Source organism: Conger conger, chromosome 8, assembly GCF_963514075.1.
Source record: "Conger conger chromosome 8, fConCon1.1, whole genome shotgun sequence".
Classification (NCBI taxonomy): Eukaryota; Metazoa; Chordata; class Actinopteri; order Anguilliformes; family Congridae; genus Conger; species Conger conger.
In genome coordinates, this window is record NC_083767.1 from 33,927,565 (window position 1) to 33,947,404 (window position 19,840).

At 46.2% G+C, this 19,840-nt stretch overlaps 1 protein-coding gene across 1 annotated transcript; it reads right to left on the reverse strand.

Moving 5' to 3' along the window:
- Positions 1–8,262: 8,262 nt before the first annotated feature.
- Positions 8,263–19,029, reverse strand: LOC133135796 (GTPase IMAP family member 7-like). The gene is made up of 2 exons (XM_061253075.1): positions 18,900–19,029; positions 8,263–10,637 (listed from the first exon to the last, which is right to left on the reverse strand). Exons 1-2 carry the CDS (start codon positions 18,904–18,906, stop codon positions 9,628–9,630), a joined length of 1,017 nt encoding a protein of 338 aa, XP_061109059.1. The 5' UTR covers positions 18,907–19,029; the 3' UTR covers positions 8,263–9,627.
- Between the last annotated feature and the right edge of the window lie 811 nt (positions 19,030–19,840).

The window sequence follows — 19,840 nt, forward strand, 5'->3', positions numbered from 1 at the left end:
GAGTCAAAAGGTGGACGGGATCACCAACTGGCCACGACCCACCACCAAAAGGCAAGTGCGCACATTCCTGGGCCTAGTGGGGTACTATAGGCAGTTTATACCGGACTTTGCCACCAGAGCGGCCCCCTTGCACGAGCTGACCAAGAAGGACCACCGGCACACGGTGATATGGACCGAAGCCGCCGACCGCGCCTTCCTAGACCTGAGGGCCGCCCTGGGGAATGAACCAGTACTGACCACCCCTAACTTCTCACAAAAGTTTGTTTTGCAGACCGACGCCTCTGAAACCGGACTTGGTGCGGTCCTATCCCAGATCCAGGACGCCACCGAGCACCCGATCACCTATATCAGCCGGAAATTGCTGAAGCATGAGAGGAATTATAGCACGGTGGAGAAGGAGTGCCTGGCCATAAGGTGGGCAGTCGGGAAGCTCAAATACTATCTGGTAGGAAGGGAATTTATCCTTATAACTGACCATGCCCCATTGCAATGGATGTATCGGTGTAAGGACACTAACGCCCGGGTGACCCGATGGTTTTTAGAACTACAAAGTTTTAAATTCACGGTGGAACACCGAGCCGGGAGACTCCAAGGGAACGCGGATGCCCTGTCCCGGATGAACGAGGGCCTCTTTGGTGACGCTCCCGCCGAGGGCGTGGAGCTGAGGGGGAGGAAATGTGGTGGCCCGATCGGAAATCGGTACACCACTGGAGTGGAACGGCCCGTGCGCCGGCGGCAAGTGCTAGGAAAAGTTATTAACCACGTGTATTTCCCCAGGTCGTATCTAACAGAGCCGCACCGGAGAGAGAGCCGGCGAGGAGAGTCAGAACCATGGCCAGCGACACGGGGAAAGACGCGTGGGGAATGTGAGGAAGAGACAATTAACCCTTCTCATTGGACAGGCGCAGCCGGACCGACTCCGAGAGAGAGAGGAGCCGTACAAAAGACGAGGCGCAACCACAGAGCGGGGCTGAGTACGGAGGGAGACGGAGGCGAAGCCCAGTGAGGAGGAAACAGCCACGGGAAAGCAAATAACGACACCACGGTGGAAGCGGGTCTTCGGAGGCCCTACCAAAAGGCGCGGCCGGCACGGACCACCCAGAACCACCGACGGACCGGGAAACCTAATTTTTTGGCCGGTGACTTTTTTTTCGTTTTTCTGAGAAAGGAAGTTTATTGTTTGGGACGTTGTAAAAGTGCCCTGAAGGCACACCAGAACCTCATTAAAAATACCAGTTGAGGAACTACTCTTGCTCTCTCTGCCTCTCTCTCCCCACGGGGCGCCACATATGGTGGAGAATGCGGGCATAGAGACCCCAGCTATAGAGAGAGAGAGCAATTAAAAAAAAAAAAAAAAAAAAATTTTTTTTTAATAAATAAAAAAAAAAATGGAGGACGCCATCAACGCTCTACTGCGGTCACAAGGCGCCCTGCAGAAAGCCGTGGCGGAACTGTGCCAAAAGTCCAGCCCGGCGACAAGCCACCGGACACCCAAAGACGTACTGCTGAAGCAGACCCCGGACGATGAAATTGAGGCCTACCTCGAGACCTTCGAACGGGCGGCTTACCTGGAGAAGTGGCCTCAAGGCGCCTGGGGCTCCCTCCTGGCCCCATTCCTCAGCGGGGAGGCCCAGAAGGCGTACCGGGGACTGCCTCCGGCCGAAGCCCACGACTACCCCACCCTCAAAGCCACCATCTTAGCCCAGTATGGCTACAGCCTCCCCGCCAGGGCACAGCGGTTCCACCAATGGGCCTATGACCCCGCCCTCCCGGCGCGAGGACAGGTGATGAGCCTGGGGAGGCTAACCAAAAGTTGGCTAGTCGAGGGCGACGGGCCGCCCCTGCTCGACCGGGTGGTGTTGGATCGCTGTGTCCGAGCCCTGGCCCCGGACGTCAAGAAGTATGTGGCCCAGCAGGGGCCCCGCTCCATTGATGCCCTGGTCAACCTCCTGGAGAACCACCAGGTGGCCCAAGAGATGGTCAGGGGAACCAAAACGGAAAGCCCCCGAAGAACCCCAAGCGCGGTCCGACTGGAGCCACAAACCAGGCCACGGTGGAGAGCGGACGACCGGGACGAGGGACTCCGCCGGAGAGAGACCAGACGGTGCTTCGCCTGTGGCCGGGAGGGCCACCTGAGCCGGGATTGCCCAGGGAGGGAGGAGTCCATGGCCACTGCACCTGAGACGGGCCGACCCTGCCACTACCTCACCACGTGCTGGGCCCACAAGGGCACTGCCGCCCCTAGGCTACCCGTCCGGATCGGGGGTCAAGACGCGGAGGCCTTGCTGGACTCGGGGAGTGCTATTACCCTGGTGAGACCAACCCTAGCAGGGGGGAGACGGGGAGAGGACATCGCCGTCACCTGCATCCACGGCGACGTACGAAGCTACCCCACCGCCGAGGTGACCATCATCACCCCTAGAGGCCAATTCACGGGAAGGGTGGGGGTAGTCGAGAGCCTCCCAGTGGAGGTGCTGCTGGGAAGAGACTGCCCCCTCTTTCTCAGCTACTGGAGTGAGAGGGCGACCTCGGAGAGGCCAAGTCACACACCCCGACCCCGCCGGAAGGGCCACCGGGAACCACACCCGGTTTGGGTGGCCCCTGCCGGGGATAGTGAGGAGGAGGAGATCTCGCCCCAAGGGGGGAGGGGACCGACCACGCAACCCCCTACCGAGAGCACGGATACAGCCCCGGAGCGACCGGACCCACCACCACCCCTGGAGGCGGAAGGGGGTAGCGCGGGGGGGTTTTCGGAGTTTCAACCCGAACTAGAGAGGGCCCCAACGGACTTCGGCTCCGCCCAGCTGCAAGATCCCCTCCTCGCCCAGGCCTGGAGGGCCGCTGCTTACATTGAGGGCGTCCCACAAGGCGGGGTGAGTAGACCGGCCTACCCGTATTTTAAAGTCCAGAATAACCTGCTGTATCGAACCTGCAACAGTGACCCGGGAGAGCTGGACCAACTTCTGGTACCCCAGAGCCACACCTCCAAGGTGCTCTACCTCGCCCACACCCACCTGTTGGGGGCCCACCTGGGAAGGGAGAAGACGTATGAGCGGATCCTATCTCGCTTTTACTGGCCTGGCATCAAACGGGCAGTGGAGGACTACTGCCGACAGTGTGCGGAGTGTCAACTGCACAGCCCCCGGGTGACGTATCGCAATCCACTAATCCCTCTCCCCATTATAGATGTGCCCTTCCGCCGAATTGCTATGGACATAGTGGGACCCCTGCCCAAGTCCAGCCGGGGTCACCGCTACATCCTGGTAATCGTTGATTACGCCACCCGTTACCCGGAGGCCGTACCCTTACGGGCCGCGACGGGGAAGAGCATCGCGAGGGAGCTGTTCCTCCTCTTCAGCCGGGTGGGGATCGCGGAAGAGGTCCTGACAGACCAGGGGACCTGTTTCATGTCGGGCGTGATGAGGGAGATGTGCCGCCTACTCTGGGTCCGACAAGTGAGGACGTCCGTCTACCACCCCCAGACCGACGGGCTGGTAGAGCGGTTTAACAAAACCCTCAAGTCAATGCTGAGGAAAATGATCACAACGGACGGTAAGGACTGGGACCACTTATTACCGTACCTATTATTTTCGATACGTGAGGTCCCACAGGCATCCACGGGGTACGCGCCCTTCGAGTTGCTGTATGGGAGACGTCCCCGAGGGCTACTGGACCTCGCGAAGGAGGCCTGGGAGCAGCAGCCGTCCCGACAACGCACCCTCCTGGAACATGTGGAAGCTATGGACCAGCGGATGGCAAAAATCTGGCCCATGGTCCGGGAGCACATGCAACAGGCCTAGAAGGAGCAGGCTAGACTGTACAACCGAACAGCCCAGGTGAGAGAATTTCAGCCGGGGGATAAGGTCATGGTGCTGATCCCCACCAATGAGTGCAAATTTCTGGCCAAATGGCATGGGCCCTACGAAGTAGTAGCCAAGGTGGGGCCAGTGAACTACATGGTAAGACAGGTGGGCCGGAGACACCAGCTCCAAAAGTACCACATTAACCTGCTAAAGAGGTGGCACGAACCCGTGCACGACCCTGCTCCCCTCTGCTTAACCACAGGCGGCGCCACCGGAACACCAGAAGTGGCCACTGGAGACCTGCTGACCGACCGGCAACGCCAAGACCTCCGCGAGCTGGTGAGTCAACACCGGGATGTGCTCTCCCACCTCCCGGGCCGGACTACCAAGGTCCACCACGACATCATCACGGAGCCAGGGAGGAGGGTTCGACTGCGGCCCTACCGGATCCCGGAGGCGAGAAGGCAGACCATCCGGGAGGAGGTGGCGAGGATGCTGGACCTGGGGGTCATAGAAGAATCCCAAAGCGCCTGGTCCAGCCCGATAGTGTTGGTCCCAAAACCGGACGGCAGTTGGAGGTTCTGCAACGACTTCCGGAGGTTGAACGAAATCTCCCGGTACGACGCCTACCCCATGCCCCGGGTGGACGAGCTGATCGAGCGGCTGGGACCCGCTCGCTACCTCAGCACCCTGGACCTCACCCGGGGGTACTGGCAGGTACCGCTGACCCCCCAGGCGAGGGAGAAGACGGCTTTCGCCACCCCGGATGGCCTGTTCCAGTACCGCGTCTTACCCTTCGGAGTGCATGGAGCCCCCGCCACCTTCCAGAGGCTCATGGACAACCTGCTGAGGCCCCACAGGGAGTATGCTGCTGCCTACCTCGACGATATCGTCATTCACAGCGCTGATTGGGAAAGCCACCTCAGGAGGCTGGAGGCGGTGCTCGGGGCGCTCCGGGAAGCCGGCCTGACAGCTAACCCGGCTAAGTGTCGCCTGGGCCTGGAGGAGGCCGACTACCTGGGCCACACCGTGGGACGAGGGTGCGTCCGACCCCAGAGTCAAAAGGTGGACGGGATCACCAACTGGCCACGACCCACCACCAAAAGGCAAGTGCGCACATTCCTGGGCCTAGTGGGGTACTATAGGCAGTTTATACCGGACTTTGCCACCAGAGCGGCCCCCTTGCACGAGCTGACCAAGAAGGACCACCGGCACACGGTGATATGGACCGAAGCCGCCGACCGCGCCTTCCTAGACCTGAGGGCCGCCCTGGGGAATGAACCAGTACTGACCACCCCTAACTTCTCACAAAAGTTTGTTTTGCAGACCGACGCCTCTGAAACCGGACTTGGTGCGGTCCTATCCCAGATCCAGGACGCCACCGAGCACCCGATCACCTATATCAGCCGGAAATTGCTGAAGCATGAGAGGAATTATAGCACGGTGGAGAAGGAGTGCCTGGCCATAAGGTGGGCAGTCGGGAAGCTCAAATACTATCTGGTAGGAAGGGAATTTATCCTTATAACTGACCATGCCCCATTGCAATGGATGTATCGGTGTAAGGACACTAACGCCCGGGTGACCCGATGGTTTTTAGAACTACAAAGTTTTAAATTCACGGTGGAACACCGAGCCGGGAGACTCCAAGGGAACGCGGATGCCCTGTCCCGGATGAACGAGGGCCTCTTTGGTGACGCTCCCGCCGAGGGCGTGGAGCTGAGGGGGAGGAAATGTGGTGGCCCGATCGGAAATCGGTACACCACTGGAGTGGAACGGCCCGTGCGCCGGCGGCAAGTGCTAGGAAAAGTTATTAACCACGTGTATTTCCCCAGGTCGTATCTAACAGAGCCGCACCGGAGAGAGAGCCGGCGAGGAGAGTCAGAACCATGGCCAGCGACACGGGGAAAGACGCGTGGGGAATGTGAGGAAGAGACAATTAACCCTTCTCATTGGACAGGCGCAGCCGGACCGACTCCGAGAGAGAGAGGAGCCGTACAAAAGACGAGGCGCAACCACAGAGCGGGGCTGAGTACGGAGGGAGACGGAGGCGAAGCCCAGTGAGGAGGAAACAGCCACGGGAAAGCAAATAACGACACCACGGTGGAAGCGGGTCTTCGGAGGCCCTACCAAAAGGCGCGGCCGGCACGGACCACCCAGAACCACCGACGGACCGGGAAACCTAATTTTTTGGCCGGTGACTTTTTTTTCGTTTTTCTGAGAAAGGAAGTTTATTGTTTGGGACGTTGTAAAAGTGCCCTGAAGGCACACCAGAACCTCATTAAAAATACCAGTTGAGGAACTACTCTTGCTCTCTCTGCCTCTCTCTCCCCACGGGGCGCCACAATATATATATATATATATATATATATATATATTTTTTTTTATTTTACCAATTAACAAAATGCAAATTGAGTGAACAGAAGAGAAATCTAAATCAAATCAATATTTGGTGTGACCACCCTTTGCCTTCAAACCAGCATCAATTCTTCTAGGTACACTTGCACATCAGGGATTTTGTAGGCATATCGTCAGGTGTGTGATTAACCAATCATACCAAACAGGAGCTAATGATCATCAATTTAATATGTTGGTTGAAACACAATCATTAACTGAAACAGAAACAGAAACAGCTGGTTAAAACTAGGTGAGGAACAGCCAAGCTCTGCTTCCAAGGTGAGGTTGCTGAAGACAGTTTAATGTCAGAAATATACACCATGGCAAGACTGAGCACAGCAATGAGACACAAGGTAGTTATACTGCATCAGCAAGGTCTCTCCCAGGCAGAAATTTCAAGGCAAACAGGGGTTTCCAGATGTGAAGAAACACAAAGAAACGGGCAATGTTGAGGACCGTAGACGCAGTGGTCGGCCAAGGAAACTTAGTGCAGCAAATGAGACGCATCATGCTTGCTTCCCTTCGCAATCGGAAGATGCCCAACAGTGCCATCAGCTCAGAATTGGCAGAAACCAGTGGGACCCAAGTACACCCATCTACTGTGCGGAGAAGGCTGGCCACCTCCGACGTGGAAACAAGGCCAAGCGACTCAACCATGCCCAAAAACACAGGAACTAGGGTGCAGAAAAACGGCAGCAGGTTCTTTGGACTGATGAGTCAAAACGTTGAAGGGCTGGAGAGTGGTACAAGAATGAGTGTCTGCAGGCGACAGTGAAGCATGGTGGATGTTCCTTGCAAGTTTGGGGCTGCATTTCTGTAAATGGAGTTGGGGATTTGGTCAGAATTAATGGTCTCCTCAATGCTGAGAAGTACAGGCAGATACTTATCCATCATGCAATACCATCAGGGAGGCATCTGAGTGGCCCCAAATTTATTCTGAAGCAGGACAACGACCCCAAACATACAGCCAATGTCATTAAGAACTATCTTCAAGAAGAACAAGGAGTCCTGGAAGTGATGGTATGGCCCCCACAGACCCCTGATCTCAATATCATTGAGTCTGTCTGGGATTACATGGAGACAGAAGCTGCCTAAATCCACAGAAGAACTGTGGCTAGCTCTCCAAGATGTTTGGAACAATGTACCAGCTGAGTTCCTTCAAAAACTGTGTGCAAGTGTACCAAGAAGAATTGATGCTGTTTTGAAGGCAAAGGCAAATATTGATTTGATTTAGATTTTTCTTCTGTTCATGCATTTTGTGAATGATCAAAATAAACTATTAACAGCATTGAAAGCATTCTTATTTTACAGCATTTTTTCCACACCAGCCTAAAACCTTTGCACAGTACTGTGTATATATATGTATATATATCACGCATCACAGAAAACAAAAGTTTAGAATAGAATATGGAACAGCTGTACAATTACATTACATTACATTATTGGCATTTGGCTGACGCTCTTATCCAGAGCGACATACAGTTGATTAGACTAAGCAGGAGACAATCCTCCCCTGGAGCAATGCAGGGTTAAGGGCCTTGCTCAAGGGCCCAACGGCTGTGCAGATCTTATTGTGGCTACACCGGGATTAGAACCACCGACCTTGCGTGTCCCAGTCATTTACCCTAACCACTACGCTACAGGCCGCCCCACAAAAGAATGAGAATCATTATAACTGGACTAACCCACTCCTATTTGAATTACTAAAAGACTGCCTTTATTTTATTTTTAAATGTGACACTGTGACCGTTGGCTCTGCTTTCTTTTCATGGTTTGAAAATACATTAAGAAATGTTTGCTTTATTAACATTTGATTAGGATGAATGATTTATTGCCGCCAGTGACCTGGTAGGTCTCTGAGGTTTAACAGCATCTGTAAAGGTGTATTAAAACAGTCATAAACCTCAACTAAACAATGACAATACTAGGGAATAAGCACATGAATATTGTAATTGCATTTTATTAAATACATCCAGAGTGCACAGGAAACAATCGTTCTACTATGCATGTCAAAACTGTTTCTCTCAAAAAGTTAACATGGTTGACCATTTGCTCATTGCCAGCTAACTGATGAAAGTCACAGGGAAACATGGTATGCATTTAAAAGGATATTGTTGACAGACAATTATACAGATTTATACATTAGAATATTGTATAAACAGGGTTGACGTCTTATGCTCGTCCTCCTCGATCAATGATTATAAAACATAAAATACTACATTCAAAATGAGCCACACCGACTTGAACTGAGAGAGATATGATGCAAATTCTTGTAAATTATGGCATTTCAGGAATTTTCCATTATTTTTACAATTCAACAATTAATATATCCATTTCATAAAATACCATTTTAGTCCTACTGAATTTGAAAGATCATGGCGAGGGACAGGCTAACTTCCTTATACATACCTTTTTTACAACCCGACAAGAAAAAAACATTGGAAATCTAGTGAGGGAACCCATGCATGTCTTAAAATTTACTCATTTCTGGGTTTTAGAACCACAATACTGTAACACTATTGGCTGATTTGGATAGGGATGGATTCATTATTTCCGGACGGAAGTGAAGAGGGAGGGGCTTATTAAGACAGACTCTTTGTGACAAGTAACAAGCGATCATTGCTGATTTCATTGAAATTCCATTTTTCAATGTTTTAATTTTTTTCCCTCTCTCTGGGTAATCGCATCACAATAAGATTGCACTCAGTGATCACTTTATTATGTAAACCTGTACACCAAGTTAATGCAGATACTGTACTTAATCAGGCAATCACATGACAGAAACTCAATGTATAAAAGCATACAGGCATGACTGTATATCATATTTGCATATTGGTGAACACGGAAAGCATTTGATGAACAGAGTTCATTTTATCCAGGATTCTGTGTTCATATTATTCATGTTAGGGATACACACTTTATTTGGAACATTTTTACTTTATTACACCTACTTATTTGTGTGGCAGTGTAATGCATATCATGTAAATACGGGTCAGGAGTATCTCAGAAACTGTTGATCACCTGGGATTTTCACACACGCTAGTCTCTAGAGTTTGCAAAATATATATTTTCAGTTGAGCATATTTCTAAATATTATAAACCAATGGCATGTCCTATTGTCAATTCTGTACACTGCGGTTACTCCATTCAACCTATTATTTTAATGTAAGGTTATATCCCTGAACTTGATTTTGAAGTGAAAATATTTTTTAGTAAGCAAAAATGTTTTTTTTCCCTCATATAATGGGGCCCAGCAAATAAACCATATCATTTCTAGGGCTAAACTTGACATTTTCTGACAGGATCAGGTCTATTATCGATGACTTTAATCTGTGTGTTATATTAGTTAAGGACAAAAGTTGATTGAATCCTGGCCATTGTCTGTTGCAAACCATACTGTACTATTTAAAATGAAAACTTTTGTATGATTTTATTTTGTTGCATCCTCAAATAGGGTTATAACAGAGTTTACTTTAGCTGTTAGGTCTGCTACTGCATCTATGCTTTTAGCTGTAGCTTCTTTCACAGTCCCTGCTTTCTCTGCTTCTGTTCCTCCTAGTGCCCCCCCTATTACTGCGCCCGTAAACATACCAATAGGTATACCTACATCAGAATCTAAGTTAAAGATTTTTTTTATTTTAAATGCACAAAAACCACCAAGAAACGCACCCCACAGAGCCCCTGTTGTTATGCCTACTGCGTTTTTTAAAAGCGTTTCAATTATGCTAATTTTCGCGTTTTCTCTTGCTGTTGCCTTTGTTTCACCCTTTCTGGTTGCCACTTGCGCTTCAATAGCTTTTGCCACAGCTTGGAGTAACTCATTGGTGTAGCACTCTCCTGCATTCAGTTTCACCATCCGATCAATCGTGTTCAGCAGCTTTTTGATTTGAACACAGTTGTTTTTGTCATCACTGTCATGGCCATCAGTGGGATTATTCCAGTATTTGTTATCGATGACATGAACCCTGTTTCCACATGATTTGATGAGCCTTGTCAGGTTGGCATTTTCACCCACAAACTGCTGGATGGTCTTGCCGTCTTCAAGCTGGTCTCCATGGGTAAACAGGACAACAGCATACTTCAGAGCCTCCTTCCCAAAGGTGTTCAGAAGCTCTTCCACTGCTTTCTCCTCCTGCTCTGAATGCCTCCCCACAGGCAGGACTATAAGAAAGGCGTGAGGTCCAGGGGAACACTCTACCATGCACTTTATTACTTCAGCTTTCAGCTTTTCATCTGAGCTGCTAGTACAATAAAACCCTGGTGTGTCAACAACAGTGATTTTCCTCCCATCAACAGTCATTGTTTCAGCCTCACAGATAAATGTATTAGAGTTGGCAGAGCAAGAGGTCTTGAACAGCTTCTCACCCAGAATGGTGTTGGCTGTACTGCTCTTCCCAGCTCCTGTCTTACCCAACAGGACAATCCTTAGATCAAATAATCCTAGGGAAAAGAGATAAAATATACAGAAGAGCATTTAAGAACATGTATTTACAGCGGGCTCCAGAATTATTGGCACCCTTAACAGTAATGAAAAGGCTGCATATAATAAACAATATGTTCAAACATATGGGAAAATGATATACTTTTATTTCATTTTTCTATTTTTATATGTTTACTCTCATGTTTCAATGTTTGGGACCCCTAACAATTATTGTAAATAAAATCAAACAAAGTGAAATTGGCAAAGTGGCAATACAATTTTACTTAAATTGTTCATCTCAGTCAAAAGAAAAGGAACTATATTGTGTCATCTTCCTGTTTCACTGGAGTATAAAAATGAGGTAACAAGCATGCAAAATTCCTTTGTCAACCATGAGAATGGGAAAATCCAAAGAAGTGTCAATTCGGAAGACACAGATGGTAATTGGCCATCACAAGTCTGGTAATGGGTACAACAAAATACTTAAATGGTTAACCCCTTCAGTCTGACCGGCCCAGGGCCGGGTTGGTGAGGGTATTTTTGAATTCACTCCTTTTTTTCTGGGTAACACGATATACCGTTTGAAAGCAGTAAAACTCATGGTTCTATCTGTGTAACCTATTTTAAATCGCCATTGCTTTAGCGACAACAGTTCCTTGTTTTGTAACGTGAATTGTAAAGCAAGTGTGGGGGGGAACTCACCTTCTCCACATATTACAAGACATAAGGTAATACCAGTGTCCCTTTTCCCTAAGTGACCAGCGGACCATAGTTCTCATTCTAAAAATTTGTTTACTCTGAGAAACATTGATAGAATGTCCACTGTTTACTTAGAATTTGGAGCACAAAAGTACTTGTACATAGAAATGCTATTATCTACATTTCGTATAGACTCTACGTTTTGTAAACTGTCTCTGCCCAACATTTGCAACATAGTGGCAGAGAAAATATTTTATCACATCGATGTGTAAGAAAATATAGTATAACTTCAGCCGATCTCAAGTTGAGTCGGAGTGAATATTTCTGAGGAAGATAGTGGAAACACTGTTTACAACACAATAGAGGGAATTTTCAGTGACGTGACCCAATTCTATATTGTTGAGCATCTAAATACATTCTGAATATTAGAATATTATTCAGTATGCTTATAAATAAGGAGCCAGCCTGCTTTTGAATAATAATTGCATGTGAAATTATGGAATGTGTTTGACTTGTTGATGGGGGATGGGTATTTGACAAAAACTTAAATCAATGGACCTCAATGAATATATTAGTATCCAAGATGATATTATTGCCATTACTGTCTGAGCATAGCTGCAAGAGAGGTAGTTTGGGACAGAGAAGTGGGGGAGGGTGACATACCAACAGGGTGGTATGAAGACAGCCCATACTGATCACAATTAACAAAGCCAAGAATCTTGTGTTTGCCAAACCTCATTGAAATTATGACCGGAAGAGAGAGCTATGGTCAGATGAGGACCCATATTTCATGTTTTGGCCATACACACCATACGATATGTTTGGCAGCAAAAGGGAATGCAGATCATACTTGTTATCAAATATGGTAGTGGTTCATTGATGTTTTGGCGATGTTTTGCCTGTGGTCATGGTCAGTGGTCCATTTAAGATCAACGGCACAATGAATTCAACAAAGTACCTGGAAATATTGGCAAATAAATCAGGTTGCTAAGGAGCTGAGACTTGAATTGCCTGTTCTAACTGTTAGCCTGCCTGTACAATTCTGTAACATCCGTACTTTTAAATACACACTTTGGTTGAGTGTTGAAGCTGATTATAACCCAAAAAGGGAAAAGTGATCTAAAATAGATACGGGTCCAGACTAACTTTCCAACTGGTGCTGCAATCACAAAATTTAGTGGTGCAACATTTTGATGTGGCATTGCACATTTGCACATTGGTTCTCAACCTTTTTATACACAGCTCTCCCCCCTCTCACACACCAAATCCGGCACCCAACGCATTCCATTCATTTCATTATTGGCATTTGGCAGATGCTCTTATCCAGAGTGACGTACAGTTGATTAGACTAAGCAGGAGACAATCCGCCCCTGGAGCAATGCAGGGTTAAGGGCCTTGCTCATGGGCCCAACGGCTATGCGGATCTTATTGTGGCTACACTGGGAATCAAACCGCCGACCTTGTGTGTCCCAGTCATTGACCTTAACCACTACGCTACAGGCCGCCCTGTATGTTCTATGGAGAACCGTGTGGGTGTGTGAATGTACTTGCATGATTCAAAAATGCTTCTGTATTTGCATATAATGATCTGCCCATGCAAATCAACTGTGTCAACAGTCCAGGCTCGTGGCGGTGGTGTAATGGTGCGGGGAATGTTTTTTTTGGCACTTTCTGCATGTTAATTCCAGTCAATCATTGCTTGAATGCCACAGCCTATTTGAGTATTGTTGCAGGCCATGTCCATCTCTTCATGGCCACAATGTACCCATCTTCTAATGGATACTTCCAGCATGATATTGTACTATGTCACAAAGCAATAGTCATCTCAAACTAGTTTCATGAACATGACAAGTTCAGTGTTCTTCAGTGGCCTTCCCAGTCACCAGATTTGAATCCAATAAAACACCTTTGGGATGTGGTAGAATTAAAGATTTGCAGCAAGAATGTGCAGCTGACAAATTGTGTGATGCAATCATGTCAACATGGAACTCAGTCTCAAAGGATACTGTTTTGAAGCCCTACCCAGTATTAGTATAGTATTCCCAAAAAAGTGCTCAGTGAGTGTATATCTGGCATATATGTGCTCTTCAAGGCAGTAGTTGTTTTGGAAACAATTTATTTTTGAATTTTTTAATAGAATACAAGTGTCATTTTGGAGGACTTTGCAATCAAATAATTCCAAATTCGTACAGTAAAAATGCATTAAATCAATGGCATGGTCCTGTACAACATCCGGAGAATCCAACCCTGCTGCAGCCCATCTGGTATTCAATGTTCCCAGACATTCATGTTACCCCCCTGCTCAGCAACCTCCACTGGCTGCCAGTTATGGCTCGCATCAAATTAAAAACTTTGGTGCTCACGTACCAGGCAGTTAAGGGATCAGCCCCTATATATATTCAATCACTTATCAAGACCTGTACACCAGCAAGACCCCTCCGTTCTGCCACTTCGTGCAGTCTGGCGCCTCCCCCTCGCCACACCTGCACTTCTCGCTCACGACTGCTGTCTGTCCTGGTCCCACGGTGGTGGAATGACCTCCCAGTGGATGTCAGAACGACAGAGTCTCTGACCTCTTTCAAGCGCAGACTGAAGACTCATCTCTTCAGGCTACACCTTTCCCTCCCTAACTCACCACCATGATTAGCCTTATATTGTCATGGTGGGAGGTTATTCCCACTGTGACCACCAGAGGGCCTGAGATCATTGGCTCCACCTTTTCCTCGTTAACGCCAGGGGAATTCCCTCCCTTAAGGGTATCCTATCCTTCAGTGCTTTGGTGTTCAACCGTTCGCGATTGCACTAAGCCGGTAACGCACAGGTAGACTCTGCCACTGAGAGTCAGGTATCGTGCTAGCGTGTGGTCTCTAGTCTCTATAACTAGAGAGAAATTCAGAGAAGGTAAGGAAGGTGTTCAGCTGGTGTTTCTTTTGCTGACATCTTCCTCAAGGGTTTTGTTTTTTTGGGCTCGTGTGAGCCGGTGGTTGGAGGACGTTGTCCTCCGGTATGTATTTTGGTTTGTGTTTTGGTCCCGAGCTGCGACTCGAGGTTTTATTTTCTTGCCTATTTTTTTATTGCTAGGTTGTATTTTTATTTTCTCTCCTCGGTCTGTGACCGCCGGTGCATAATTGTTTGGCACTGCTTTTGGTTGGGTCATTCGCCCTGTTTTTTAAAGGGTAGTTTTATTTTCGCTTCGCCGTTTTTGGTTCTTTTCTGTTTCCTTAAAAAAATAATCAAACAAAGGAGAAAGTCCTTCTAGTGTCTGCGTATCCCTCATTTCCTGTTACCCTGGGGTATTTAGTGACGAGCACGCCCGCGTGTTCGTTTAGGAGGGTTTCACCCTCGGTCGCTTCTGGCTCTCCGCCCAGCCCCTCCTTCACATATATATGCCATAGACTGTAATGGCACTTATATAGTTGTATAGATATTGTTGTTTTTTTTTTGGGGGGGTTTTTTGTATTAGCTATTGTATTGTTGTACTCGGGGTATTCTAGCTGCCAACTGTGGTATGCTAGTTTGGAAGTTGATGTATTCTTCAAGGGTTCCGATTGTATCTGTATGGTTACACTAGGACTCGGAACTGTATTGTCCTCTCAGGTCCTCTTCGCACTTGTACACTTGTACTTGTGTTTGATCTGCACTTCGTTGTATGTCGCTCTGGATAAAAGTGTCAGCTAAATGCCTTGTAATGTAATGTAATGTAATGTTATAAGCTCACCTGTTTCTCTGTTCTGTGCCAGGTCTCTTGTGCCCTGCATTCGTGCGTGTGTTCATTACCTTCCAGCACTATCGCTTGCCTGCTCCCTACCTATCCCCGCTTCCAGCCCTGTGTCATCCCATCCTGCTTCTGTACTTCTGCCTGCCTTACCTATCCATGTCCAGCCCTGCTCCAATCCTCCAACCCACAAACCCATCTCTGTCCAAGCCCTGCTCCAATCCTCCAACCCACCAACCCATCTCTGTCCAAGCCCTGCTCCAATCCTCCAACCCACCAACCCATCTCTGTCCAAGCCCTGCTCCAATCCTCCAACCCACCAACCCATCTCTGTCCAAGCGCTGCTCCAGCCCTTCACCCTCCTCTTCTCCGGTCCCTCTCACTGATCTTCTGGTTCTGACTTCTGCCTGTTCTTCTCCACATTGCTCTAGCTGCTTGGACTTTGACCCCTGCCTGGACTTTAATATGATTCTGCCGTACCTGCATTGCCCTGATTGCTGAATATTTACCTGTTTCCGTGAACCCTGATTAAAGCCAGTTATTTACTACATCTTGGTGTCTGCGTGTGGTTCCGACTGGTTCCCTAACAGGTGTGTCCAAGCCCGCATTAAGGGGTTTGTAGGCCCTAGGCTGACACATAGGTGTGGCCCCAAGAGACTGACACACTCTACTGATTCTGATCATGAGATTTACAGAGTCACATTGAGATTCACAATCACAATCGATTCACAATCACAATCGATTCACAATGATTAACCTCCTTCAAAGCTGAAAATATACCTATTGGATTCTGCCTTATAGGCTACAATACAACATATCACAGAAGTACTGAATCAGTCAAAACACAATTATTATTAATTCACAGTACTGTATGAGACAATGTAGCAATATATTAAGATTAACAGTTATTTTCACCCATTCAAATTCCTCTATAATATCCATAAAGTCCAGTAGTACGTTGCACCAGTATAATGTAATTTCAAATGTGGGCTAGTTTGAACATTAATGCAGAGTTACGATGCAATGTAATTTAAACAGATTGCATCCATAAACTGTAGAAAAGACAGGTTGCACCAACTGATTTGGTTCCGACCTAGAATCAAGATACAATTTATAATTTACACCTAACTTACTCCCTACTAGGACATTCCCAAAACCATTGCTCTGGTACTTCCGATTTCGAGACCTGCTTTTTACAGTCTCATTGTCAAAAGTCCACTGACCAGAGATGAGCTCTCACGCCCTCAGTCCTACCATTACTGTAGTAGTTGGAAATGGCAAACTGGCCCTATATCAGTAGATCAGCTATCATCATTTATTGGCCAGCATTTGTCCTGCCTTATTGTGTTGATTAACTTGACCAACTACCTATCAGATCTGGGGTGGCTACAGGGGTGGCCAATGAGATTTCAATCACCATTGCCTCCCACATGTTACGAAATAAGGAACTGATGCTAAAGCAATGACATCTTAAAACAGGTTAGACAGATAGAACTGTGAGTTTTTACACTTTGAAATGATATATCCTGTTACTTTAGAGATTACAAATTGCACCGTGAAAAAAGGAATGAATGCAAAAAAAAAAAACCCTGGGCCAGTGAGACTTAAGGTGTTGAAAAGCAGATTTCTTCAAAATATGGAAAAAGAACAATGCAGAAATTGTTGGCAAAGTTGAATAAGCCCGCCCGGTTCGTAGTCTCTTGCTAGCAGCTTCCCCACCACGCTGTCACTGGGGAGCACCATTACACTGTATATGGTGTATATCTGTATATCACTGTGTATGCTGAAATGGATCACTTGTGTGACTCGCAGTTTTTATGAAATTGGAAGGAATATTATTTTATATGAATTATATAGTACATTAACACATATCTGTTGTACATTAATTCAAATTTGACGCAAGTCTGTGAGGACATCCTGGGGAGGCCCTGGGCTGCTGCCCATTTTGCCCATTGGTTTAACACGGCCTTGGGTGTGTCCTGAATACAGTTTGATTCAGTTTTTTCAATAGACTTTTAAATAGTGCCATGTATTGAATACAATTTCCATTTTGGAGGATTTTGTAATCGCATAATTCCAAATACCTACAGCAGAGATGTGGACTCGAGTCGCGCTTAAGTCGCACACTGTGCGCTTTTCAGTTGCAACCCTGCAACAAAAAAAACACCGACACTGTATTTCTTGCAGCATAGCTAACGTTACAGTTCCGCATATTGTGACCTTTGGTTTTGAAAGAATTCAGGCTCATTGAGCCAAACAGTTTAGTTAGCTAAACTGTCGTGTTTGCCAAATGACGCGTTTCAGACTTGGTATAATGTTTGTGTCACCATTTAATCAGAATCACGGAAGCGCAAAATATATTATATTATTTTATTGACTGTCAAGTTGTAGCGACGTTGGCTGGCAAATGTTATTTAAATTTTATTTCGAAAAGCTATGCAAGCTAACTAGAGAAGCACTAGCGTAATGTACAATAACGTTAGAACAAACGTCTTCATAGATCACATAGATCACAGAAGCACCTGCGTTTGCATGACCAAAGGGTTGCACTATTTTATAAACCTTTGAGAATAAACTTGAAGCTCGATATGCAAGCAGGACAGCGAGTCATTGAATATCCTGTTTGGTAACGTTATGTATTAGTAGTTGCGTGGACATTGACTGTTTTCCAGTGTTATACAATTTACTTGAGGTTGTTTGTAATAGACGTCGACATTAAAAGCTGGAGAACCCGAACCCAGACCTGAGGTTTTGGCAACACTTCAGAATGGCTTTTCCAAAATGTTGACTCAGACGTGGTAGGTCATTGATATATGAATACATGAATAAATAACCCAGTTTTTTTTGTGTGCGCCCCTGATGATACTGCTTCTTCAATTGTCACACACGTGATGTCATATACGATCATCTACACTTTTGGTTTCTATATCTTCGCAGAACAGAGCAATCGTGATTCATTTCTATAGTCTTACTGTTGTTTAGGCTGCACCATTCTGGAGACTAGCTGAGAGACTTCATACTTGATAGGACTCGTCCCTCAGAGACTTGAGACCTGATTCGGACATTTGATGACTTGTCTGACCTTCAGTAAAAATGTCGATAGTCAAATGTCACGTATCATGGTGTTCCCTGATTTACTTTTTTTGCTATCCAACTCTAAATACCCACAGTAAAAACCCACCGAATCGATACATGCGAAGCTGGTCTTCATGAATATAGAGGAATGTTGAAAACAGTTCGAGTCGACTTTAGATTTTTATTAAATTAAAAAAATCACCGCAAAGCGCGATGTAGATGCGCACTTAAATTGCGTGCAGTTCGACCAACGTTTTTCGAATTGGGAACGGCATGACCGCAGTGATAATAAGTGTTGCTTAGTTCAAAAAAGTGCGCACTGATTAATTCATTAATAAAGTTATTAATCTGTTAGGAAAGTCGTTTTGTAGCATGCTGTCCTCAGATGAAAACTGTAGTCTATTTGATGTTGCTGCATAATTTACGGTACTCGGAACATGACAAGCAGAAGTGACTGTTTGTGAATTAAGGATCACAGAGGAACTTCTCGCTTTGTCTCGTGAACCTATTTTGGTTTCATTTCCCGTCATGTTATTCTCACCACTGTGAAGACCAAGTGTATGTATCAAACAATGTGTAGGCTATGAAAATCCCACCCTTATTGATTCATTTTCATTGATTCATTTCTTATTTCAACATGGGGCGATATATATGTGTTATCTACACACTATGAACATTAATTGATCACAAAAGTGTAACTAGCGGAAATGTACATTTCAGAACTGTCTAGAACTCAAAGTTTTCTACTTAAATTAAATACAAAGGTTGGTAAAATTGCTGGCAAATTACTTACCTTCCATTATGCTTTCCTATTGTCTTATGAGTTGAAGAACTTGAGAAGGATACTAGCATGCTACGACTAGTCAAGATTATACACGTCATACTCATCCCCCATATCAGGTGCATGAGTTTATGGTTCCATGGTAACTCACGTGTTTAGCAGAAACACTACCTACCAATGCAAATAAGAGAGGAAGTGAAAACTTTTTCAGTTAACTGAAAGAAAGAAATGGTATAGTTTCGTATCAGGTCATTTGGGACATCAGGTAGTTTGGGACACATATTATTAGTTAGTATTTTGAGTTATACTAACTAATTACTGTAATTCAGCATTTACACCCCAAAGACCATGATCACATAGCATTTATAATGTCACCTCATTGAAGCGGGCGTGGTAATGGTCACCCAGGAAGTAGGCAGGAGACAGGGTACAATACGTACAGGGAAATAGCATTTGGACCATTATTTGTTAAGATGAAAAAATGATAAAAATGTCATACAAGGTACAGCATGTCTTAGTATGACACATTAATGCAACAAAGTAAAGAAACAAGTTTTGAATATAATGTTTCCATTTTCATAATTTTGAGACTGTCCCAACTTTGCACAAATAAAAATAATATAGCATGACAGGAATCTGTGTGCTTGTAAATAAATGTCACTCTAATCTTGTGTGGAACATGCTTTTTACCAGAGCGAGAGCAAGGAGTTTTGGTACAATCCAGCTATGCTCACGACCTAAAATTCCGGCTCACCCTAAAATGTTACAAGCCCTGATTTTTACATATTAACACTTTTAATTGCATGTTTTTGGAAGCTTGGATAAGAGGTAGAATGATGGGGAGAAAAGTTACAAATTTGGCATTTGAGTGTTTAAGTGAATGGAATTGAAATGTGATGTTATCCACAATTAACACATTTTTCTAAAATTATTTTGATGTTGTGTGTGTGTGT